The sequence below is a fragment of the Eleutherodactylus coqui genome, chromosome 1 (genome assembly GCF_035609145.1).
Source record: "Eleutherodactylus coqui strain aEleCoq1 chromosome 1, aEleCoq1.hap1, whole genome shotgun sequence".
NCBI classification, from domain to species: domain Eukaryota; kingdom Metazoa; phylum Chordata; class Amphibia; order Anura; family Eleutherodactylidae; genus Eleutherodactylus; species Eleutherodactylus coqui.
Window position 1 is genome coordinate 491,205,544 of NC_089837.1, and position 27,009 is coordinate 491,232,552.

At 44.6% G+C, this 27,009-nt stretch overlaps 1 protein-coding gene across 1 annotated transcript in view; it reads right to left on the minus strand.

Moving 5' to 3' along the window:
* The window catches only part of ARHGAP42 (Rho GTPase activating protein 42), a 289,629-nt gene that overhangs the window by 26,597 nt on the left and 236,023 nt on the right, over positions 1 to 27,009 (minus strand). The window contains exons 8-15 of the mRNA XM_066586582.1: positions 24,599 to 24,728; positions 15,794 to 15,894; positions 11,361 to 11,470; positions 10,251 to 10,329; positions 7,468 to 7,507; positions 6,847 to 6,909; positions 5,847 to 5,921; positions 472 to 556 (exon numbers count right to left, since the gene is read on the minus strand). Coding sequence (XP_066442679.1) covers positions 472 to 556; positions 5,847 to 5,921; positions 6,847 to 6,909; positions 7,468 to 7,507; positions 10,251 to 10,329; positions 11,361 to 11,470; positions 15,794 to 15,894; positions 24,599 to 24,728 — 683 coding nt within the window. The remainder of the gene's footprint in view (positions 1 to 471; positions 557 to 5,846; positions 5,922 to 6,846; positions 6,910 to 7,467; positions 7,508 to 10,250; positions 10,330 to 11,360; positions 11,471 to 15,793; positions 15,895 to 24,598; positions 24,729 to 27,009) is intronic.

Genomic DNA, 27,009 nt, shown 5'->3' on the forward strand with positions numbered 1-27,009 from the left:
AGTTTTCGGGACCGATTATAAAGTAATCCCCTATTCTGTAAAAAGGGGATGATTTTATACTATGCTACAACTCCTTTATCTCTATGTCTAGATTTGGGGGCATAGAGAATGAAATGATCAGCTCTGAAAGGCGGAGCTTTTTACATTAAGAAGTACAGATGTAGCAAACGTTAACTTGACACTTTGCCGATTAGATGCACAGTTGCAACAAACTTTAAATTGACACATAATTCAACATCAGCTATTGCAACAGTCACGTTTACATTCGCCACAATTGTGTACTGAACGCATTGTCAAGTTTGCTATATATGCTATATATGTAAAAAAGGTTTTCAAGTGTGGGCTCATAACCAAACGCCAAACTTTGGCTATCAGTATCCTCTCCCAAAATATATGGGTGGGGGATTCAGTGTTGGTGTATAGTTTTTGCCATAGATCTTCATTATTTCGCATGCCAATGTTATCACTCACCTGAGGTAGTTTTTTAGTGCACTTGTTATGGTCTTATTGTCCCATAATTCTAAATCAATATCCATATCCGGAGGAGCTTTAGGGGCTAAAAGTAAAAAGATATTTCCATATGAATACTCGCATACGATCACATCCTACACACGCATACAGCTACAGATATTCTAAAGTCTGTTCATTTTTATGGGGAAGACAAGGATCTGTATTGAAGGTGATGTCCCAAGATATAAACCTATCCCTTATCCACCGTTCAGGAAAAAAAGTGTCTGATCCATGGGGGTCCAACTCATAGGATCCTCATTAATCATTAAAAGGGGGGTCCCGCATCTCCACATAAGAATGGAGGGGCAAGCATGTGCACTGCAGCTCTATTCATCTCTAAGGGGCTACCTGAGAAGCTGAGCACTTGACTCGGCTTCCCATTGTTAGTCCCATTGAGATGAATGAAGCAACACCATGCATGCTCCACCTCCGATCATTTCATATGTGGAGATCTCCCTTCTCATGATTGGTAGGGGTTGTAGCAGTCAGACAACCCACTAATCAGACACTTACCCCCTAACGTTTGGACATCGCCTTGAAGGATCTTATTACATAGACTTCTATGACAGGTTTCTATGAGGAGAATATTGATTTGTTTCTCTGCTCTTTAGAGCCAATATGGCCCTTAGCTAGGGTTGTCATTTGGCTAGTATGTGACTGCTCTTCTAGTTAAAAGACACAAAGAGACTGATGCTGGCAAAAATGTATGTCTGCCGCCACTCATGGAGCTCAATACTGAGATCAGGCACATTACTTCATTCCGCCCAAACACAGAGAGAACCCAGCAGCTGATGAGTTATAATGTCAGAGTCCTTTCTATCCTTCCAAGAGACAGCTCAACACAGTTATCTTCGCACAGTGGAGTCTGGGGAAGTGAATAAACAGAGACCACCATGCTGTTATTAGCCTCTTCTCTTACCTAGACCACTAGGGATGCTTTCCTTATCCTCTTAATTGTCTAAAACCACCAGGTACAATTATCCCCTTCAGCACACTAGACCAAAGATGATTATTTCACTAGACACCAGGTATGATTATCCCATTCACAACACTAGGCTACCAGGGATAATTATACCACTTGATCACATTAAACACCGGCTATGATTATCGTCTTCACCACACTAGACCACCAGGGAGGATTATTCCCTTCACCACACCAGACCAAAGATGATTATTTTGCTAGACACCAGGTATGATTATTCCCTTCACCACACCAGACCAAAGATGATTATTTCACTAGACACCAGGTATAATTATCCCATTCACAACACTAGGCTACCAGGGATAATTATACCACTTGACCACATTAAACACCGGCTATGATTATCGTCTTTACCACACTAGACCACCAGTGAGGATTATTCCCTTCACTACACCAGACCAAAGATGATTATTTCACTAGACACCAGGTATGATTATCCACTTTATTACACTAGAGTGCCAGGGATGATTATCTTACTTCACAACACTAGACACCAGGTATGATTATCCCTTTCACTACACTAGACCACCAGGCATGATTATCTTACTTCACAACACTAGACACCAGGTATGATTATCCCCTTCACTACACTGGACCTCCAGGGATGATTATCTTACTTCACAACACTAGACACCAGGTATGATTATTCCCTGCACCACACCAGACCAAAGATGATTATTTCACTAGGCACCAAGTATGATTATCCCCTTTACTATACTAGAGCGCCAGGGATGATTATCTTACTTCACAACACTAGACACCAGGTATGATTATCCCCTTCACTACACTAGACCACCAGGGATGATTATACCCTTCACCACACTAAATCCACAGGCATACTGACATTCATTTTTTCTCTGCCCTAGACCACTAGAGATGCTATCATTATCCCTCACCCTTCTGTAGACCACCTGGGAAGTTGGTAATACTACTCTATAGCACTAGGATTTGGCATTGATCTCTTCAATACACTAGACCTCATGGATGTTGGTCAATAAAAACTCTTTATGCAAAGACATCCCTCTAAGATCATAACCCCTACTTATCTAACTGGTATAATATGATGGTAAATGTGATAACTAGGGATGAGCGAGTATACTCGCTAAGGCACTACTAGCTCGAGTAATGTGCCTTAGCCGAGTATCTCCCCGCTCGTCCCGAAAGATTCGGGGGCCGCCGCAGCTGACAGGTGAGTTGCGGCGGGGAGCGGGGCAGAGCGGGCGGGAGAGAGGGAGAGAGAGATCTCCCCTCCGTTCCTCCCTGCTCTCCCCCGCAGCTCCCCGCCCCGCGGTGGCACCCGAATCTTTCGGGACGAGCGGGGAGATACTCGGCTAAGGCACATTACTCGAGCGAGTAGTGCCTTAGCGCGTATACTCGCTCATCCCTAGTGATAACCCAACATTAAGCTGAATAAAGTACGTAAACAATCCCATAAAAAGTCTGTAACTAAAAGGCTGTGCCTCCATAAGTTACTAGGCAGTGGGCTGTACATATTTTGCCTGGCAAACAGGGGAGCTAAAAAAAATATTCATTGCACAGTTTGAAAGACTCCTTAGTGAATCACTTAGAGACTCTCCATTTTTACTGGAGTATTCCTTTAAAAGAGGAAATCACTCCTACAAGTTTCCATTAAAGCTGTTCCTGAACACAAGTACCTCACTTAAAAATCCATTTCCAGCAAGAAGAGGTTTTTATACTGTGATCTGACAATGTCATCCTGCTCCTAATATTATTTTACGTTTTTACAGTCTTCGCAGCTCTTTACAGTTACTTTACAGTTATAATGAGATATGTACTGTTAGTCTACAGTACGTCCTGCGAGTACACCAGGTTAACTACATACTGTGCCTCTGTTTATATCACAATGAGTAGACCTGGTCATCTTATTTACTATGTGTTTTGCTTTATTGTTATGGCATTGTACAAAAAGCTTTTTCCAGACTATAGCACTTTCGCCAACAAAATTTAAGAAAAACAAAACCAGACTAATTTTCAGACTTCCATGGTCCTAGGTCAGAGATATACTAGTAGTATCTTCTTGATCTACGGTAGAAGATGGAGTTAGTAAGATTCCCTTGTAGTCCAGGGTAATGTCATCTCCCTGTGTGGTCTAGTGGGATGAGGGGGTTAAAGGGGTTGTCCCGAGGCAGCAAGTGGGTCTATACACTTCTGTATGGCCATATTAATGCACTTTGTAATGTACATTGTGCATTAATTATGAGCCATACAGAAGTTATAAAAAGTTTTATACTTACCTGCTCCGTTGCTGGCGTCCTCGTCTCCATGGTGCCGACTAATTTTCGGCCTCCGATGGCCAAATTAGCCGCGCTTGCGCAGTCCGGGTCTTCTTCTTTTCTGAATGGGGCTCCGTGTAGCTCCGTGTAGCTCCGCCCCGTCACGTGCCGATTCCAGCCAATCAGGAGGCTGGAATCGGCAATGGACCGCACAGAAGCCCTGCGGTCCATGAAGACAGAGGATCCCGGCGGCCATCTTCAGCAGGTGAGTATGAAGACGCCGGACCGCCGGGATTCAGGTAAGCGCTGTGCGGGTGGTTTTTTTAACCCCTGCATCGGGGTTGTCTCGCGCCGAACGGGGGGGGGGGTTTAAAAAAAAAAAAAACCTGTTTCGGCGCGGGACAACCCCTTTAATATAATTCCCTGGTGGTCTAGGGTAATGTCCCTTTCCTTCATTGTCTAGGGCTGGAAATGGGGTGAATGATTCCCTGGAGGTCTAGGGTATTGTCATGTTCCTCTGTGGTCTAGGGTGGAAGAAGTGCTGGTCTAGCATAAGGTCGCCTTGCTTTGTGGTCTTGGGTGGAAGAGGTGGTTAACATGATTCTTTGGTGGTCTAGGGTAATGTCGCTTTCCTTTTGGGTCTAGGGTAGCAGATGGGGTTAATATGATTGCTTAGTAGTCTAGGTTAAAGTCCCCTTCATTTGTGGTCTAGAGTAGAAGAGAGGGTTAATATGATTCTTTGCTGGTCTTAAGTAATGTCATCTTCCTTTGTGGTTAAGGGTGGAAGAGGGGGTAAATATGATTCTTTGGTGGTCTAGGGTAATGTCGCCTTTCTTTTTGGTCTAGGGTAGAAGATGGGATTAATATGTTCTGTGGTAGTATAGGGTAATTTCCTTCTCATTTGTAGTCTATGGTAGACAATGGGATTAATATGATTTCCTGATAGTTGAGGGTATTGCCACTTTCTTTTGTGCTCTAAGATAGTAGAATAGGTCAATATGATTGTCCGGTGGTCTACGGTAATGTCCCCTTACTTTATCTCTAGGGTAGAAGAGGATTTTCAAATGATTTCTTCTTTGGTAGTCTAGGGTAATGTTGCCTTCCTATGTGGTCTAGGGTAGAAGATGAAATTAATATGTACTGTGTTGGTCTATGGTATTGTCCCTTTCCTTTATAGTCTAGGGTGGAAGAAGGAAATAGGATTTCCTGGTGGTTTATGGTAATGTCCCCTTACTTTGAGTCTAGCGTTAAAGAGGCGTTTAATAGAATTTCTTCCTTTGTAGTCTAGGGTAATGCCCCCTTCTTTTGGGGTCTAGGTTAGAAAAAGGGGGCGAACATGATTCCCTGGTGGTCTAGGGTAGACGAGGAGGTAAATATTCTATAGGGTAATGGTGGGAATCTCTTTCATTGGTGTCTGTCAGCTGTGTCTGCTCCATGTTCTGGAACAAAGTTGTACTAAAAATTATTATGACTTGTCTTACATTTTCAATGAAGTCCTGATGAGAAATCGTGGAATATGTCTTATTGAGCGACCAAAACTCTACAACATATTTCCTCCTTTGTGAAACCTCTTAATTTTATATTCGGCTGCTTCTGGGCTATTTTGCTCCAACACATGTTGGGTGTAAAAGGTGCCGACAATTTGCAACTGGAGTGCCCATAGGAGTTGTCAGCAGGCTTGTCCTAGAACCTTAAGGGCAGATCTGTATTGATTAGCACTGTTCATTCACTTATGTCAGAAGTTCACATCAGTAGAGTCTGTAGGCCTGGACTTCAATCGAGAGATTTCTTTTACTGGAAACTGAGCGGCATCAAAGGGGCTTAGGCGCTGTATAGTTTTGGAAATCACTGGAGTTTCAGCCTAACTATTCAATTGTATTTCAGTGGTATAATAGGAATTAATTCCCCCTTTAAAGGGGCAGTCCTTACTAGATAACTCATTTTTTATATGTAGCCACCCCAGCAATATGATAATCACTATAGAGGTGTCGGTAAAGCCATTGCAATATAAATGGCACCCAATTAAATAATGAAATCAAAGGAACAAGTTGGGACAAGACCATTATAAACTCTATGAATGGATTCCATTGACATTGTGGTACAGAATAGAAAATACTTACAAAAAACTGTATTCATCAACTTCTGAACTTTGGAGTTGACACCCCCAATTCTGTATAGTCCCAAAATAGTAATACCTAGGTGAATAGAAACAGAAAAGGTGATGCAAGTAATATACAGTCCTGCCTGTACCTTGGATACAGTGGAAACAACTTGCACGTAAAAGTGCAATTGTCTCCTCGTGGAGTAAGAAGGGGCCGTACACTTTCCCAAAAGGTCATAGCGCCAAACACCTTTGCCTTGGGGGAGTTGCACATACACTCCACATGGACATGTGGGGTTCCCTCCTCCCCAGGCTTCTGACATTACGTTTATTGCCCAAAAGGTGGAAGGCGGCTTCATCACTAAATACTAAAGATTCCATGAAACCACCGGCTTCCATTACACCGACTTTGCATCCCCTCGCAGAAAGAATGTCTTCTCACTTTCTCACCAAGCTTTGTTTGAAAATGACGGTGCACACTAATAACTGACTGGTAGAGACATGAAAACCAAGGACACAAAATGCTCTTCTGTCTTCGTTGGCAGCAATTTTGTCTCATATTCCTCTACCGATCCCTACGGCAAAAAACTTTGTGGGCCTCATTTAGCATAACTGTCTGACAATAAGACGTCCTTGTGGCCCATAGCAACCAATTACAGTGCAGTGTTCGTTTTACCTCAGCAGCTTGATTGGTTGTTTGCTCAATCCAACTTTTTGAGTTTCTCTTCCCATTGATATCAACTTTCTGTATCTGAGTGTCATTAAACAGGAGTTATAGAGGCTTTACATCGGGAAGGTCATCTGGATGGGACCATAATATATAATGTATGAAATGCAGACCTCTTTGGTTCTTTGCGTCACATTGTTTCCAACCCTGTCATTCTTTTTTAGCTGGACAGAAAAACGCCAAGGACTGGCAGGGACAGAAACCCTATCGTTCTGTCTAGATTTTCATCTGTAAGAGACATAGACATGATGTGATAGGAGCCTTAAAGAGAAAGGAAGAGCTGAGATCTCACCTCGTGTCTCCACCGAATGGATGCATTTTTTCACAAAGTTGAAGCCAGCTTCATTCAAAAACACTAAAGAGAACAAAAAGTAGATGTTACAACAACGCAACTAAACCGACTCAGCACAAACACGGAGAGATACAGTATCTAGAAGACTTAATGAGGTTGCCCAAGATGTTTACTATTGATGACCTATACTCATGATAGTTCATCAATATAAGTTTGGTGGAGGTCTACCATTCGGGATCCTAGTCGATCAGCTGATCCCCAAGCCAGCTGTCAGTGCAGACAATGCTGGAAGCCGGTAAAGCTGACAACATTTCAGCAACACAGTTTGGTACTACAGGTAGACCTCCAGCTCCCATTGAATTCAACGGGAACTGTGCCTGCAGTACCAAAGCAGGCAACTACAATAAGGACAGCACTATCTACTTTCAGCATTGTCAGCGGGCTTGGGGATCAGTGGATTTATAAGGATCTCAACTGGTAGACCTCCACCGAACTTTTATTGATGACTTATTCCGAGGATGGGTCTTAGCGGCAGAAAACCCCTTTAATATACTTCTTGTTATATTTCATTCCAGTTTTACAAGGATGACCAAACAGTAAGTAAAGCACACGAGCACTTACTTTCTTCTTTCTTACTAATGATGGCTGGAAGTGTGTAAATCTAAAATAAAGAAGAAGCAATAAGTGATGTAATGATGACTTCTGACTCATTGGTTATATACGGTACATTGTTAAATATCGTTACAGTACATAGCACCTATAAAATAAGATGACCATCTACAGAAACCAAATCTCATCAGTCCTCCCAGACGTCTTTCCTAAAACATCAAAGCCAATTTTGCTCTTGATCTTCTCTTCTTCTGGTAGGTAGGTAGCTTGCAGCCGCCATTATGTGCAACTATGTCTGATAGGCATATTTATTCCTTATCGGTGTTTAGCCTGTATTTATCATTCCTGTGATGGCTATTAAAGAAGTTTCATAAAAACGTATTTCAGTTGTTAAAGTTGTTGACACTGTCACTTTAAGAGAAACGACTAGACAAGTTGTAATGGCGTGCCACAGAGTATGGCATTGGCGACTGTGCTGTATGTTAATGGGGGTGTTAATACTTTACGTTAATGGGTGCGACTGATGTACACCAGTGGAAGTGCTTTATGTAGTGGGTTCCCATACCCAGTAGAGGTTGTTGATGGTAATAAGACATGTAGCCCCAGCATGGTTGTGTAGTGGGTCGGCTCAAGATGCAAAGAAGTAGTACCGTGGTGCCTCTGCAAGCATGTTACTGGAAAAAAGCTTACTGTGTTCGAATGTAGACAGCATAGTGGTGGTATCACTGGCGGGTGCTCATGGTCAAGTTCTGCCAGATGGGTAATGCCAGGGGATCATGATTACCAGAGACTGTGAGAGCCAACCAACCAAGTGCTATTGCCATACACTGTTTCTGCCAGTAAGAGATGCTTGTTATACTGTTTCTTGAAAGTTTCTTCAGAAATGTTTGAGTATCACTACACGGCACTCTCCTCTCTCCACTACCGATTCATCTCACTTCGCGAGACACAACGAATGGACGGTATGACTGTATGAAGCCTGGGTTGATTGTTGAAGCCGTGAGTAGGCCAAATATGGCGGTGGAAGCTGTTCTCATTCATCACGGCTAAGTTGGTGAGTCTGAAGTTGACTTACAGGACCCCTTCATTTCGTTACAGAGTTGCCCAGGCTACCGAGAACTGCACAGACTCGGCTTTCTCCTTTCCTCTACTATTCTCCCTCTGTGAACCCTCCTGATAATTTTCATACAGAGTTTAATGCAGTGACGGATCATTGAGAGCAAAAATCTTCATAAATCAGGCCAAATTACAGGGGGACATCCATAAAAGCTTTCACATCAGTAAAAATGTACAAAAATTTGCAATATTAAGGCTTTTTGTGCTGCCCTCTTGTTACTTTTTGGAGAAAATAGGGGTCGGGGCTAGTTGGCAGGGGGTGTGGCCACCAGACCAACATATTTCTGTATAATTTATGCCAGACGTGTATGCCAAATTGAACTTGATGAACATTTCTGTGTAGGATCATGGAGGTTCTGAGATGCACCTAATATATGAATATATGAGTCGTGCTCCCCTTCATATATTAGGCGCATCATGAGCCTGGGCAAAATCTTATTAAGACCCCAGTTTAAAATTCTGGGTCTTAACAAATGTCCCCCGATAGTTTTTTCTATGGTCATAGGATGGATATCTCCATGTAAAGTCTTATACAAGCAGCAGTTGTCGCTGGAGCGGCAGCGGGTGTGGTAAGGTCAGTAGGGTACCTTTTGTTGTTTTATAGCATTGTAAGTTGTTTCTAAATAAAAATCATGGGGCTGGAAAACTTCTTTAGGGTGCTTTCACACATACCAGAATATTCCGCAACATGCAGCAGAATATTCCACAGTAGAAATCTGACCTAAAATCCGCATGTCTAACACGAGGATTCTGACATGGATTGCAGAAAGATTTAGCCAATTGCAAATCCACATTTTAGACATACAGATTTTGGTGCAAATTTTTCACTGCAACAGAATTGGAATCCCTTCCATGGATGCTCCCTTGCCGTGGGAGAATAGCTTACATGCTCTGATAAGTCTGAAAGCTATGCTGGTGGTAGAATATTCTGCCAGTAGGACAACCCATGCCAGTCAGGTTTAACCAAGGAGCCAGAATAAGTGTGTTCATCCAAACAACAGACAGGCTGGGCTCATCTGGCTTGGTTGACAACAAGCCTAAGAGAAGGACATCTGTGATGTAAGAACCTATGACCCAGGGACCACGATGTGCCCATCTTAACTTGTTGGGCTATGGCAGATGAACCTCGGGTGTATAGGTGGGGTCAGTTTGGGTCACACTTTACTTCACCTACAAAATTCCCCCAGGCAGGTCCATAAGGCATACCCATGTCTGCAACCAATCTTAAAGCCCTATAGCTATGGGAAAGGGGAAAACAAAAACAGCAGGTAGAAGGTTCCATTGGAAGCCATAGTTCCAATCCTGCACGCTGATGGTTCAGGTGTAACGGTTGCATGTTGTTGACTTTGGAGACAACAACATCACTTGCCCGTACCCTGAATAATCAAGCAGTCTTCTTTAGGGTTCAGGACTCCTTGCTCCATATGGAGATGAGCCTAGACAAGGTGGTCTAACCAAACCTAGTTTCCACTCCCCCAGCTGGCTATCCGCGGTCAACGGGCACCTTTAAATGAAGACAATTATATCAGAATATTCTGGTATGCATGAAAGTAAACTTAAGGAAAAACCAATGCATCTAGGTTACATAAAGAGGATGTTCTGTACTTTAGGATGGAATGTTCATCAATACAAACAGATCTCGATCACAAAGCAAAAAATGGCATTAAAATGTATCTCACCGGTTCTTTTCCATCCATTGCCTCCAGCCATTGTTTTCTATTCGCCTCAGATAATGCTTGAAGAGTTATGATGCCTTGTCTGAGGAAAAGAAAATGACATATCAACATATACGGTATGGTATGCCAAACTGCTGACAGATCTACATAGGGAGCAGGGAGACTGCTACAACTGCCAATATTTAAAACTGTAGAGCATCCGAGGGGGCAGAAAGGGAAATCATAGGAGGAAGAAGTCCCACCTGCAGAACACTTGGCATGGGTTCACACTGGGAATTAAAAGTTAAATTTCACAAACTTATGACTGTTGGCAGCTTTAACCCTTTCCAATCCAATTTGTATCCTGGTTTTCCTAGGGGGCTTACTCTTTCTCTGCCATTATACAACGGCGCTATCTGCTGGCCAAAGCCAGTACTGCATGAGGTGACACGTTGGATGGGCTCCGACAGCATGGAGGCTGGCAATATACAGTAAGACAACCCCGACGGACGTTTTCCAACATCAGAGCTGTACAGCCTTAAATCATAATGTTTTCAGGCGTCAGACAGTGGATTGGAAAGGGTTAAAGCAACCCTCCGGTTCGAAGAAAATTCAGTCCTGGGACAGAAGGGGGTATATCGCCTGCAGTTGTTCTTCTCTGCCATCCCTCCGAACTATCAAGATGGTCAGAGCAATTTTCTAACTCGCTAATGCACCCTGCTCTCAGATTGGCCAGTGCTGATCATATACAGTCTAACACACTAGCAATGCACTGTGGGGGATTAGACAGCCTGAAGATCATGGCTGCTGTCTTCGACGGCCAATAATGGGATGGAGAACCAGTATATCAGAGGGGTGGAAGAGAAGGACAATTACAAGTAATATCCCCCCTCTGCTCCCAGGACAGAATTTTTCTATAAATACAGCAATAAGAGGGCTTGTTTTTTGGGACAAGGTATATTTTTGAAGGACACCATTTTTGGATACATATAGTTTATTGATCAATTTTTTTTCTTGGTTGGGAATGCAAAAAAAAATTGCCAAGTATACCTTTAGGCTATACCTCTGGCTCGGCCTAATTGGCAGATGCTCATGCTAGACATGGGGGACTTCGTTAGGCAAGCAATAACTAACCTTTCTATGACTTCTATGTCGAAGCAGAATCGCTTGTCTATAGAGTCAGTTTTACGTCTGATGCACATTTTCAGCTTAAACATCTCTGGAGCGCTTGAGATCAGCCCGTTCTGAGGAGAAAAGTGAACATAAAGCACACACATGACATTATATCGTCTCGGTACTATGTGATGTCAGTATAATGTGTATGAAGGCTGCTGTCCCCCAATGTTGGAAAAACAAAGTACATCAAGTTGATCTTTAAAATGCTCGCACCTTTAAGCTACAAAAATACAGGTTTTACCAGTGGTGTGCCTCCAATGGTGGCACACCATGCGGCTGCTATGGGGTCTGTGGGACAAAGGATGAATGGCCATGCCTCCCTGTCCTATCCGATGACTCACTAGACCCCTTAACTCACACAACTGTTGGATTTTGAATATCTCCCTGCAGTACATAGCCCGACTCCTCTCCTGTACTCCTCCGGATACTGAGTATGAGGGGAGTAGTCGGGCTTTGGTCTGCATGGAGCCACGTGGTATCCAGCAATACTGCGAGTTAGGAAGTGAGTTCTGCCACTGGCTGAAAAAGGGGAGGCAGAGAGGGGGCAGTAGAGAAGAATTTTGAGGGGCATAGAAAGGGGCACTTAATAGAGCTCCATATGTGATCCTACAAATGATGTTGAGGGGCAAAGAGGGACAGGTGCATTATTAGCTTGTGGGGCCACAGAAGGACCACTAGTATTATGGAGAGGGGGCCATAATTTTTTGGGGGGCCACAGAAGAGGAAGTATAACTTTGTGGGGCTACAGGAGGGGCACTTTTACTAAATCTACCTAATGAGCATACTCCTTTGTTTGGGGTCTGTAACTATAGAAACATATAGAAGCCATATACAGAAAGTGATAGCATAATTTTAAAACAAGACTCGCCTCAGTAAACTCTGAGACGGTTTGACCGCTTCTCTCTTGTAAGACCAAACTTCATCTACAAAAATGATGGCATATTGATTTAACATGCCATCTATGTCCGATGGGTGGAAGTTGAACCCATGGATGCCCCAGTTATGTAGGAAATAAAGGGGGGGGGGGCATGGTCATCCCCAGCACAGGATACAACTTCAATCATAAGTTTATTGATTAGCCAGTGTAATTTAACCAGTTACATTTTTCCCATTGATGATCAGGCTACATTTTTGTACATGCGGGTTTGAAAGCTATAGTAGATTTTTTTTTACTTATTTGGTTATGCAAATAATTTCCGTGTCTTTCACTCATGATATACTGTATGAGGCTTTATTTTTAGGTGACTGTAATGTATATATTTTCAGTGATATGAGGGAAACATTTTAATAAATGTCTGTTTTTCACTTTTTTAGGGCTCCCACCCACTGGCGATATTTTCTCCACTGCGATGCGATTGAATAGCTATGAATGAATAGCTAAGAGCTATGTGTGATTGGCTGAGAGCTCAGCCAATAGCTAAGCAGTAGCTGCTATTGGCTGAGCCCTCAGCCAATCTACACAGCCCTTTCAGGAGGCAGGGATTTTTAAATCCCGGACTGCTGAAAGAGCTCAGTAGCAGTGTCGGGGAGCCAGCAGGAGGACGTGGCTGAGAGCAGGAGAGGTGAGTATAATTTAAAAAAATTTTTTTTCACACTTATTGATGATTATTGGAGAAGGTCTTATATTTCAAGCCCTTCCCCGATAATCATTCCGCAGGGCTTGCTGAAACCATTGATTGCAATGGGATCAGCAGCAGTGCCGATCCCATTGAAAGCAATGGAATAGAATGCCGCTCGGATGAAGGAAACTCCTGCCACAGCTGTCACAGCTGTGGCAGAAGTCCGCGGCATTCTCCCTATGCTTTCAATGGGGCTAGAGCTGCTGCCGCAGGCCCCATTGAATCCATTTGCGATATGCCGGTTCTATACCGGCCTCTTTCTTGCGCTACGATGCAAGATTTTTCTTGTGCTCTCGCAGCGCAAGAAAGAAAATATCGCCAGTGGGTGGGAGACTGCTGCCGGCTAATGATCATGTAGTGGCCCAGAGTTAACTGGGCCCCTCCATAATGTTAACTATGTGTCTCATGCTAATTGTATTGTCAGTGTCCTCCTTGTTGTATGCATTTGATGTGTATTGTACCTTTGCAGCACTGAAAGGGCTGATGCCTGGGTTATGTCTGAGAAATGTATCATATCATCATGTTGTATGTCATGTGACTGTTGTATCTATCTATCTATATATATATATATATATATATATATATATATATATATATTTTTTTTTTTTAGTAAAGATGCAGTCAGTCAGCTAGTTAGTGAGTGAGCAACACAGACACTGTCTGGTCTGTGTGGTCCAGAAAGGAAAAGGCATCCCTCAGCGTGGCCTGGGACTGCTTCACCCAGGATGTGCTGCTGCCGCTATCAGCACTGAGTGTGAGAGAGAAGAAGAACACCAAGAGCGAGTGTTGACCGGTAGAGAGCTGGAGAGAAAGAGAGAGTGGCTGGGAGCAGGTTCACACAGATAACTATGACTGTGGATTGTCTGGATTACCCCGAGATGTCCTCCCTGTCACACCATCTTCTGAGAAGGCAAATTGTGCCAAACTGTTACTGTTGTATTGGAACTTAATTGGAGTTCAGTAAACGGACATTATCGGGCGTTCCCGGTTTGTCCATAAAGTTATCCCTATGCGTGGACTGCTTTATTCTCACTTCAAGATTCACCGCAGGGGACGGAACGATGGCATCATGGCAGCCGGGGGCCTAATGAAAGGCCCCAGGGCTGCCTTAACAGACTGCCTATCAAGCCATCCCCGTGGGGTGGCTTCATAAGCTGCCTGTCAAAAAGCAGTATGACGTAATGCTATAGCATTACGTCATACTGCAGGAGCGATCAAAGCATCGCATCTTCAAGTCCCCCAGGGGCACTTTAAAGTAATGTAAAAAAAAATCAATAAAGTTTTTTTTAATTGAAAAAAAAAAAAAAGTTGTCAAAGTTTAAATCACCCCCCTTTTGCCATATCTATTATTAAAAAAATCTAAATAATAAATTAAAAATCTGTATTTGGTATCGCCGCGTCCGTAAAAGTCCGATCAAAGTAGCGCATTATTTTTCCCGCACGGTGAACGTCGTCCGAAAAAAAAAATTAAGAACGCCAGAAATGCACTTTTTTAGTTACCCTGTCTCCCAGAAAAAACGCAATAAAAAGCGATCAAAAAGTTGTATGTATTCCAAAATGGTACTATCAGAAACTACAGGTCATCCCGCAAAAAATGAGACCTTGCTCAACTACGTCGACGGAAAAATAAAAAAGTTATCGCGCGCACAAAATGACGGCAGAAAATAATTGAAAAAAATTTAATGTCTTTGAAAAAAAAAAAGAGGAGTATAGTAAAAAAAAAAACATACAAGTTTGGTATCCTAGTAATCGTACCAACCCATAGAATAAAGTTATCATGTCGCTTTTGTTGCAGTTTGTGCGCTGTAGAAGCAAGATGCACTAAAAGATGGCGAAATGTCGTTTTTTTTTCATTTTACTCCACTTAGAATTTTTTTAAAGTTTTTCAGTACATTATATGGTACTTTAAATTGCACCATTGAAAAATACAACTCGTCCCACAAAAAACAAGCCCTCATACAGCGACGTCGATGGATAAATAAAGGAGTTACGATTTTTTTAAAGGGGGGAGGAAAAAACGAAAATGGAAAAAGAAAAATGGCCGCGTCATTAAGGGGTTAAGGTAACCACTACCCAGTTACCATTCCCTGTGACCTCCCCCAGCAGTAACTTAGTTGGGTCCCGAGCTAGCCTCAGGGGAGGAGATGGTAGAACCACCATGACAGAAACCTTTATCAACCCCACTAGCTCCTCGGCTGTGGGCCAGCTCTTCGCTGCAATTGGCTACAGAAGTCACTTTCCCCTGTTGTCAGTGACATCATCGCTGCTGCAAGCATTACAGAGTAGTGGAAACCCTTGGAAAGCGGGACTTCTTTTACGTTTTTGCAGCAGGCTGAGCAGCTTGAGTTCCAGAAGCCTTCTTTTTCCAGCGGAATTACGTAGCGTATTACGCATCTCCTTTGTATTGCGCACGTATTTGCGCACCCCCCATTGACTCCTATGGGGACTTTTGTCTCAAAAATTAGAGCATGCTGAGTATTTTTTTTTTGCTCAATCGAAATGTGCGCACAAAGTACGGAGATCTAACTGCGCCCATTGAAATCAATGGATTCTATTCTCTACGTCCGTGAGTTCAGATGTTGCTGATTTGCTGCAGATATTGTCATCGACTTTGGCGCAGATTCGCAGCAGATTTCACCCCTTCCATCCGCGACAATATCTGCACAAAATCTGCTACATGTGAACGCACCCTCTCTCTTATCCCAATGTAATACCAAAGTAAAAAAATGGCGCAGACATCTTTCCGTAAAAAAAAAATAAAATTGCGCTTACCACTTTTCCACCAGACTTTGTTTCGGAAACGCTCATTGTAAAGGTTTTGTTGCTTTTGTCGTAAGTACAGTAATGCCGCGTCCAAGTAAACCCAAGGGGCCCTGAACGTAAAAAAAAAAAAAAATGTGAACACTTGATTAGAAAATGTTTTTACTGCAAACAAATCAAACTTTTTTGGAAGGCGCCTGCATAGATAAACTCGCAACAGTAAAACCCGGAGCTTTATTAAATCCGGAGAGTCTCTAGTATTTCAGCCATGATGAATAAATTGGGTCTTGGAAAACACCCAAAGACCCTGACCTTTCACTAACGCTCAATAAACATCTTGCATGCCAGAAAACTCCCCCCCCCCCCTTGTCATAATGAGCTGTACTCTTAATTAGTGATATATGGAATTGGAACTGAGAGCAACGTTGGCCCCATTTCCAGAACACAAATGGGACAATAGATGTAGAGCACAACGGACAGGAACAGCTGCTTCCCCCATTGGGGCTCATTAACTGGAACGGCAGTTGGATTAGAGGCGGTTCGCAGGTTACAGGTGTCTATGAATATACTGATTGCAAACACATCCTGTATGAGCAAACCAGAAGCGTCCTCCGTAGACCGGCACCGAGGAAATAAACCGCAACTTAACCCAAGAGAGATGTACTTAAAGGTCAACTCAAGGCAACGTGTGCAAACACAGTATTTATCACAACAGTCAGCGGAAATGCTGTAGGGTATGGTAACATTTATTTAACCCCCTGCATCCGCAGCCAGTTCTGTGCCCTTTATTAAAGCAGAGATTTGTTTGTTTTTTTCATCCCTGCCTACCGGGAATGCTAACTTTTTCACCTTTCTGTTCCTACAGCCGTATGAAGGCTTGTAATTTGTGGAATGACCTGAAGGTTGTAAGTTCAATCGCCACCTGGTTCTGGTAGCCGGCTCAAGGTTGACTCAGCCCTCTATCCCTCTGAGGTCGGTAAAATGAGTCCCCAGCTTGGTGGGGGGTAATAAATGAATTACTTGAAAGCGCTGCAGAATAAGTTGGCGCTATAAAAATAATTAGATTTACTGTTCAATGGCTCCATCTTGGTGTGCCTGCTATCTACTACCAGCACTGTCCAAATGGACAGCAGACCGAGGGATCAGCTGAACGCCAGGGATCCCAAGTGGAGGACCCTTGTCGATCAACTACTGATGAGTTATCCTGAAGATAGTCAAGTTCTGGAGAACTCCTTAACGAGCACCCATATGCCTTTTTACGGGCAGACAGAGGGAGGGAGCTCCCTCTGTCACCCATCAGACCCCTGTGATGTGATCGCAGGATCCCAATGGGTTGACACCCTGAGGCTTCAATATGGCCTTCGAGTCTCCTAGTTATGTTGAACTGTACAATCTGTGTCGTTAGGGGTTGAGGTTGCTTCACAGTTGTCCCATGTAAAAGGACCCTAAGCCTCAATAGGAGATCTGTCAGTGAGGCTGGACTGATGGCTTAAGGTACCTTTACACTGGATGGCTGTTGGGTGCATAAGTGCCCAACAGCCATCCTACGGACTACCACCCAACTATCTGTCTTGTACTTTATTCTGCAAAAACGATTGTACGATTGAGTGATTTGCATGATATCTGTTAGGTGTAAACACATACAGCGACCAAACAGCAACTGAATAAGTGGTTAGACTCTCACTGATTGGCTCTTTCATACGGACCTGAAAATCATTTTTCATTTTCATTATAACAAAAGAACTTGGAGGATAAAATAGCAATAAAAAGGTTTTGTCTCTTGCAGAAAGTTAGGCAGTTACTACAGAAACATTAGACTGCGTAACCGGCTCTGACTAAAAGAAGGAACAGCTTTAAAGTTGATGGTATGATTCGACAATCTCTCGATCACAAAGCTCTGTAATACACTTTAACCAAAACACGGGTGATATTTCCAACCAATGTATCAACCCTTTCCAAACCAAATTTGTATCCTGGTTTTCCCAGGGGGCTTACTCTTTTTCTGTTGTTACACAACGGTGCTATCTGCTGGCTAAAGCCAGTACTGCATGAGGTGACACGTTGGATAGGCTCCGTAAGCAGAGAGGCTGGCAATATACAGTAAGAGAACCCCGGCGGGCATCTTCTAACATTGGAGCTGTACAGCCTTAAATCATAATGTCTTCAGACGTCAGACAGTGGATTGGAAAGGGTTAACCCAGTAATAAATGGTGATTGACTGCACACAATCTGAATGACACTTAAGTATTAACCCACAATATGTCCACAACTGACGGATGCACATGCCTGCAATAAGAGTCTATAGGGTCCTGGTTCGTCTCCAGTCATGTTTCTGTATTTTTAGTGTTTGCTCGAGCACATATATTGTGATTGGCAGGCCTGCCTAGTTCCTGAAGTTTGGTACCCTGTTTCGCTGAAAATAAGACATAGCATGATTTTCCAGAATTTTTGAGGATGCAAAATGATTTTTCAGGCTTTTTGAGGATGCTTGAAATATAAGCCCTACTCCAAAATTAAGCCCTGCTAACAGTTAATTAAAAAAAGTCAATTTAAATAGTGTCCAGGCAGCTATACATGTAAAAAAGTTAAACCTTTTTGAACAAAAATTAATATAAGGCACTGTCTTATTTTCGGGGAAACACGGTAGTATGCACACAAGTGGTTATGTATTGAAGATCGCCCTCGACTTACAGTTCTCCAGGCACAGTTCTTTTAGGGCGCCCACCCACTGGCGTTTGCGTTTTCCGCGGGGAAAAAACGCAGCGTTTTCGTCGCGTTTCCCGCGATTTTTCCGCGCGTTTTTCGCGGCGTTTTCGCGGCTTTTCCATTAATTTCCATTGACTTTCATGGGTGCATTAGGAGAAAAATAAGGACACATATGCAACTGACAGTTCCTATGTTAAAAACGCAAACGCAACGCAAAAAAAACGCCAGTGGACAGGAACACATGTTATCTCTATGCCTGTGCAGGAAAAACGCAAAACGCAAAACGCAGGTAAAAAAACGCCAGTGGGTGCTCGCCCTTATAAAGGAGAGGCGAGCAGCAATGTAACACGGCTACCACTGGAGGTCACTATTGACCCACATTACACACAGATCAGTGCAATGGTAATAATAGGAACAGCAAATTAAACACACTTTCAAGAATGGAGGGTCAGCAAGGAGGTGTTGGTTTAACAGCACCGCACCCCCCTTACATATACACCGTAGAAGCTGTAGGTGACAAATGGTGCAAACATTTTAACCCTTTCCAGTCCAATTTGTATCCTGGTTTTCCTAGGGGGCTTACTCTTTTTCTGCCATTATACAACGGCGCTATATGCTGGCTAAAGCCAGTACTGCATGAGGTGATACGTTGGATAGGCTCCGACAGCAGAGAGGCTGGCAATATACAGTAAGAGAACCCCGACGGATGTCTTCCAACATTGGAGCTGTACAGCCTTCAATCATAATGTCTTCACAGGTCAGATAGTGGATTGGAAAGGGTTAATTAAACCATATTGCAAAGATGATTGTCAGCCCAAAATACATGTATCTAAGTGAATTAAAAAAAAAAAAATCGCTCCCCAAAAATGCCCATAGCCTTCAAGGGCCCAGAATATATGCCATTTCTACCTTCTAGGTAGATGTTGTCAAGATGTGACATCCCCTTTAAGGCTGTAATCCATTGTGTTGGGGAAAATGCGGCACATCTTATGGGACGTGTGATATTCACAGGGCTACCATGGCCCATTTCCAAACACCTGCCAAGGCCTATTACTGAAGTAATGCACATAGTGCATAGCAATAAGCAGCGGCAGTAACACACAGGGCGATCAGACAGACGTACCAGCAAGGATGACAGGTGTGTGACAGTGCCTTCAGAGTAGACTTATTTGGTAATAATAGAAGTGTCACATCTTACGATGCGAGATCTCACCCGTCTGCAATGTCTGACAGCTCAGAGCGCTTGTAAGGACTCAACAGTTGTTTCATCGGAAGAAGATACAAACCTTTGCACAGCACATGGCTGCTTTCTGTTGCGGCCTCATCAAAAAGTTGTCACTAGTGCAAAGTACTTACATATCATGGGATGTTTTGCCCCTTAGTAGTCAGAAGAGTGCACCCCAGGAGTTTCAGCAGTGCCCCTCCTTTCTGCTCTTCTAGTAAAAGTGATTCCCCTCACTCTGTACTCTACTTCTTTAGCTGGCACTACAGAAACCACCCCCAACTTCCCCAGTAATTACAGCATGCCACTTCCCACTTCCCTAGTAGTCGCAGCATGCCCCCTCACAGACCACCTACTCTTCCTAGTAGTCACTCGAACTTGCCAAGTAGTCACATCAGGTCCCTCCACTTCCCCAATAATCACAGCAGACCTCTTCACATGCCTAGTAGTCACAGCAGATCCCTTCCCCTTCCTCAGTAGTCAGAACAGCTGACACTTCCCCCATAATTACAGCAGCAGCCTTAACATTCCAAGTAGTAACAGAAAGCCTCCTAACTGTCCAATCAACCACAGCAGGCCTCTCCACTTCCCCAATAATCACAGCAGATCTCTTCTCTTACCTGGTAACCAATTCTGCTGTCAGAATTCGAACCTGCGACTTCCTGCACCCCGAGCGGTAGCCCTACATACTGAGATATTCAGCATGCTGGATTCTTAGCCTTGTGTTCCCTGTTCCCTGTCTCCTGTTCCATGTCTTGGCTCCATGTCTTCCCTGTCTAGTTCACCCTGTGTCTTGTACCTTTCCCAATTAGTCTCCTATATAAACCAGGCCCCGTTTCCTCCTTCCTTGCGTGTTTATTGTGCCTCTAACCAAGCTATTCTCCCACATACCTGCTCCTCTACAACTGATCGTCCGTCTTGTATACCAGACCTCGGCTACACCTCCTGACTACTCTTCTGCCTGAACCTGCTGTACTGCACCGTCATCTTGTGAACCAGACCCCAGCTACTCCTGGACCACGCTACCCTCCCGTAAGTGGCTACAAAACGAGATTCCACTCCCACGCTAGATTCGTGACACCTACTTCCTCAGTAGTCAGAACAGTTAACACTACGCCAATAGTTACAACAACCCTCCAACTTGCTAGTAATCACAACAGGCCTCCTAACTTGCTACTTAGCCATAACATTTCCTTCCACATCCGCAATAATCACAGGAAACTAGAGATGAGCGAACGTCCCTTTTTCGCCCGAATACCGCGATTTCCGAGTACTTCCGTACTCGGGCAAAAAAATTCGGGGGGCGTCGTGGCGGCACGGGGGGTAGCAGTGGGGAGTGGGGGGGAGAGGGAGGGCTCCCCCCTGTTCCCCGCTGCTACCCCCCGCACCGCCACGCCTCTCCCCGCCCCCCGGCGCCCCCCGAATCTTTTCACCCGAGTACTGAAGTACTCGAAAATGGCGGTACTCGGGTGCGTAAGTACTCGAAATGAGTACGTTCGCTCATCTCTACAGGAAACCTCTTCTCTTGCCAAGTAGTCATGGCGGACCCTTTCCACTTCCTCGGTAGTCCGAACAGTCACACTTTCCCAATAGTTACAAGAACCCACTAATTTTCCCAATAGTCAGAGCAAGCCTCCTAATTTGCTAAGTTGTCACAGCAGGTCCCTCCACTTCCCTTATAATCACAGTACGCCCCTTCCTCTTCCTCAGTAGTTAGAACAGTTGACTCTTCCTCAATAGTAATCCTCTAACTTTCCTAGTAGTCACAACAGGCTCTTCCACTTACCCAATAATCATAGAAGACCTCTCCCCTTGCCTAATAACCCCCTTCTTCTTCCTCAGTACCCCTCAAGTAGTCACAGTAAGTCTCCACCCTTCAACCACAGAAGGACTAACCACCCCTTCTTCAGCGAGTAGGACTCCCTACGGCTGACTGGATAGCACCCAACTCCATGCATTTGGGGTGGTATTGAAGACTGAACCACCGACTACCATGAAGTGCAGGAGGCAACACCCATGGAGACTCAACTTTGTCCAGCCCTGTCATGAAGTGAGCAACAATATGGGACACAATGTAAGAATCCATCACGCTCAGTTGTAACATACGAGCTCCTCTACGTAGATGAGACAAGAGTATGACATCTATGAAGCTTATAACCACCGGTGTAGGACATCTCTGTACCAGAAAGCAGCTGTGAAGCGTAATTCCCTCTCTATCCTCTGGCTTTTAGTTTATGGTCCACAACGCTTATGTCGGATAAAGATTAATTTTTAATTGAAATAATGTTACAGCTGTTTCACGGAGAGGCTCAGAATCCAGCAATGCGTGCCGCCACAAACATGGTGTAAGCTATTAACCGAGGCGCGGAACATAGTAATTGCATTGCTTGTAAATGTAAATGAGATATACAAAAAGCGCCAAAGAACGGGTAAAGCTACAACTGCTATTGTATCCTCCCCTGAGCCTAAGATATACATTGTGTCAGAGGGAAAGGATCTAAAGTAGGTGTCCATATCAACCAGAGACCTACTTACCGATGATTTAATACCTACCACACCATTAGAATTACTTACTAGTCTTACTAGTAGGAAAGTGAATCAATACCTTTGAGCACCATTGTGTGTTTTTCATAGAGGGGGTTTCCTGAGCAAGACCCCTCTTCATTAGCCACAACAGCTCTGGGAGACTGACTCCCACTCCGGTGAACTTGGCCCAACCATGTATCTCAATGCCATGTAATAATACTTTAATCTGATAGTTGCTGATCGCAGGAAGTAACCTGAACCCATAACGACTGCTATTCACAAATGAGTTGTTTTTATGACAATCCCTTTAAAGTTGTAGAATTACCGTATATACCGGCGTATAAGACGACTTTTGAACCCCGAAAAATCTGCTCTGAAGTCGGGGGTCGTCTTATGCGCCGGTAATACAAAAACAAAAAGTGTAAAAAAAAAAAATCATTACTCACCTCCCCCGGCGTTCTGTCGCGCTCCGGCAGGATGTCGCTCGCTCCTCGTCCCCGGCGCAGCATTGCTTTCTGAATGCGGGGCTTGAAATCCCCGCTTCCAGAAAGCTAATACACACGCCGTCAGCCAGTTACATCCATTCAATGACATCATTGAATGGCTGTGATTGGCTAAAACACACGTGCTTCAGCCAATCACACTATTCAATGACATCATTGAATGGCTGTGATTGGCTGAAGGCGCACATGTGTTAGCAATCACACCCATTCAATGATGTCATTGAATAGTGTGATTGGCTGAAGCCACGTGCGCCTTCAGCCAATCACAGCCATTCAATGATGTCATTGAATGGATGTAACTGGCTGACGGCGTGTGTATTAGCTTTCTGGAGGCGAGGATTTCAAGCCCCGCATTCAGAAAGCAATGCTGCGCCGGGGACGAGGAGCGAGCGACATCCTGCCGGAGCGCGACAGAACGCCGGGGGAGGTGAGTAATGATTTTTTTTTTCTCCATTGTAATACCAGCGTATAAGGTGAAAGTTGGGGGGTCGTCTTATACGCCCCGTCGCCTTATACGCCGGTATATACGGTAAGCTTTTGTTATCAAGTACGTTAATACTATCCAATTGTAAACTATTAATGGCCTAGCCGCAGTATTGGCCATCGATAGTAGATTGGTAGGGGTCTGCCATCAGGGACCCCACTCATTAGCTGCTTTCTTGGCTTGGGCACCGAGCTGATTTCCGCAGGAAGTAGACAGATCTGTTCTCACTGCAGTGGCCGGGTTCGGTATTATAGGCAAAGCTCCCATTCATTCAATTGGAACTTTGCCTGTAATACCAAGCTTGGCCACTGCAGTAGGAACGGAGCTGACTGCTTCCTGCAGAAATCAGGTTAGTGCAAACACAAACTGGCTCAGTGAACAGCTGATCAGTGGGGCTGCTGGGTGGTAGACTCCTGTGGCTCCACCACTGATGGCCTTAACTGTGAATAGGCCATCAATAGTTTACAATTGGACAGCCCCTTTAAAGCCGTTGCATGGGGAACTTCATGACCCTATGGTCTTCTGCTTTGTGTGTACCTTTAACACAGACTCCTTTAACCAGTACCAAACCACCGCATGAATATACTAGGATAGGGTTTTTGACTTTTTTTTTTGCTATTTTTTCCCTTCCACTTTTTACTTTTGTCCCACTAGGAGACTCGAAGTTCATCACACTTGATCGTTCTTATAATATACTTCTATACTTCTGTATAGCAGTGCATTATATAACCCATGCAACTCAACCAGAGGCTAAGCCTCATATGCTACTGTAGCTGGTAGACCCGGAGCCCATCTTCAAGGCCCTGGGTGCCACAGCAACCCATTAGGACTGCGCAGTCACATCACAGGGGTCTGACGGGTAACAGAGGGAGCCCCTCTATTTATGCCACGGTCAAGGGTTAAACAGCGGGGATCGGAGATTTTGGTGCCTGACTGTCATCTGACAGCTGAGGACCCGTTCCCCCTGGAGACCCATGGCAAACTTCTGATGCAGTGGCAGAAAAAAAGGCGCCGGCATCAGAATAGGACCCCTTAATGACTGCCAAAAAAGGTGTATGGGCGGTCGTTAAGGGGTTAAAGAAGGCAGTGTTCTCTCGCAGCTCCCACTTCATTCACATCACGTAGCCGGGGGCAAGTGCACTGACACGATGGAACATTAAGGGATGCTTAGCAGTTCCACATTACAATTTCATAGGGAGGTAATTATTCCTTGGCTGCATAGGTCAGCTCCTCCGAGGACACATATTTTCTCGGATATCACACAAGTCAAACAGAGTGAAAACACGTTGCTGCTGGAGCGGAATACACAAAATATAGTATGAGGGAGGAAAAAAATCTATTACTCCAGGCGACTGCAGAGATGTAAGAAGACTCACTCTTCTCCTGCACGTATAAGTATCCCTCCATGGTCCACTGGCTGGGCGGTCTGTAGTCCTGGTCCGCAGACTTCATCCTCTGCATCAGACGGTCCATCTCCTGCCGGGTGCTCTCAAAGTTATTCCGGGTCTGGAAGAAAGGGTCTACAATTACCATCCGTGTTGGTTCTGGTCAGGGGCGTAACTAAAGGCTCAAGGGCCCTGATGCAAAACGTGAGCTGGGCCCCCCCCCTATCTGTATCTGTACCCGTACCCATACCTAAACAATGCTGCACAGAGACATAACTGGAAGCTTCTGGGCCCCAATGCAAAACCTATAACAGGGCCCCCAGCTATAATGCTTTATTCATAGTACTGGGCTCCCTGTATGGAGGAGAGAGGCCTTATGGGCCCCCTAAGGCTCCTGGGCCCGGGTGCAACCGCATCCCCTGCATCCTCTATAGTTACGCCTCTGGTTCTGGTCACATCTACAGATGTGCTCTTTAAAACGCTCGTGTGTACTTGCTTGCACAAACCTCCAGAAGAATGGCTGAAACACGCAGGTAATTGCAATTTTAGGTCACATAAACAGAGTGTATTTACATAACCAAAACCAGCCTAACACCTGTGTGAACGAGTCCGCAAAGTTTTTGCGCACATAAAATTTACGCATGCAGAGAATAGGGCTCATTGATTTCAAAGGGTTCTTCACATTTTCCTATTTTGGTCACGCAAAAAAACCCCCAAAACATAACATGCTTTACTTTTCTGAACATTTGCGCATCGAGGGTCCCCATAGAAGTCAATAGGGGGAGTGCAGATGTGCACGCAATACGCATGGAGATAAAACATTGCGTAATTCCACTGGGAAAAATGACATCTGTCATTCATTAGCCATTCCAAGCAATAAGTCTTGTTTGCCGCACGCACAAATGAGCGCGCTCTGTGGGCGGAAACAGGACAGTAAGGGCTCCCACCCACTGGCGTTTTTTTCTCCACTGCGCTGCGAGAGTAAGTGAAAACTCTCGCAGAGCAGTGCGAGAAAATCGCTGCGATATCGCAGCGACAGTCTTTTCAATGGGGCCAGCGGCAGCAGCGCTAGCCCCATTGAAAAGATATGAAGAATGCTGCGGACTTCTGCCACAGGCTGTGGCAGGAGTTTCCTTCATCCCCGCGGGGACCGCAGGGATGAAGGAACCCTCTGTCAGAGCTATGACAGCTGTCACAGCTGTGGCAGAAGTCCGCGGCATGCTACCCCATATGCTACCCCATAAGCAATATCTTAACTATTCATGAATGAATAGCTAAGAGCTATCTGTCATTGGCTGAGCGCTCAGCCAATAGCTACGCAGTAGCTGCTATTGGCTGAGCCCTCAGCCAATCTGCACAGCCCTTTCAGTAGGTGGGGATTTTTAAATCCCCGTCTGCTGAAAGAGCTCAGTAGCAGTGTCGGGGAGCCAGCCGGAGGACGCGGCTGACAGCAGGAGAGGTGAGTAACTTTTTCTTATTTTTTTAACCACTTTTTTATGATTATCGGGGAAGGGCTTATATTTCAAGCCCTTCTCCGATAATCATTCTGCAGGGCTTGTCAGAAACCACTGCTTTCAATGGGATCGGCAGCAGTGCCGATCCCCTTGAAAGCAATGGGATAGCATGCCGCGGACGTCTGCCACAGCTGTGGCAGACGTCCTCGGCATTCTCTATATCTTTTCAATGGGGCTAGCGCTGCTGCCGCTGGCCCCATTGAAAAGACTGGCGATCTCGCAGCGATATCCCAGTGATTTTGGGATATCTGCCTGCGTTTTTCTCGCACTGCGATGCGAGACTTTAACTTTAGAATCGCATCGCAGTGGAGAAAAAAACGCCAGTGGGTGGGAGCCCTAAGGGCTCCTTCACGGGGCGTATTTGCAAACGTAACATTTGTGCCCGCAATACGCAGAGAACACAACTCATTCTCTACTTTTGCGCAACAAAGGTGTCCATAGAAGTCAATACACAAGGAGACACAGCTGGAACTAATTTAAAAAAATTTGCCATTTCATTGGCGCGCCTTTCTTCGCCGCATGTAAATGAACATGGTCTCTGGGTGGAAAAGTGCAATAAAATACAGTGATGCGCATGCCAAAAACCATTGCTCATACCTCAAAAACGTACTGAGGAAGTGTGCACAAATGCATACACAGTCGTGCGAAGAAGCCCTAAAATACGCCGGTACAAGTGCAAAAAAGCCTAGTTCGTTCTGCAAAAACGTAGTACCCAAATGCATTTACGCTCGTGAGAAGAAGCCCTACGGCTGGCTGTACACGGGCAAACTGTGGTCCAATTAGTCAATCAAAAGAGTGAATGTAAGCGAATGTAGGGCGCACACGCACGGGTTGGCTTCCGCATGTGGATTTCCGCAGTGGAAGATCTGTGATCATTCGCACAAAGCG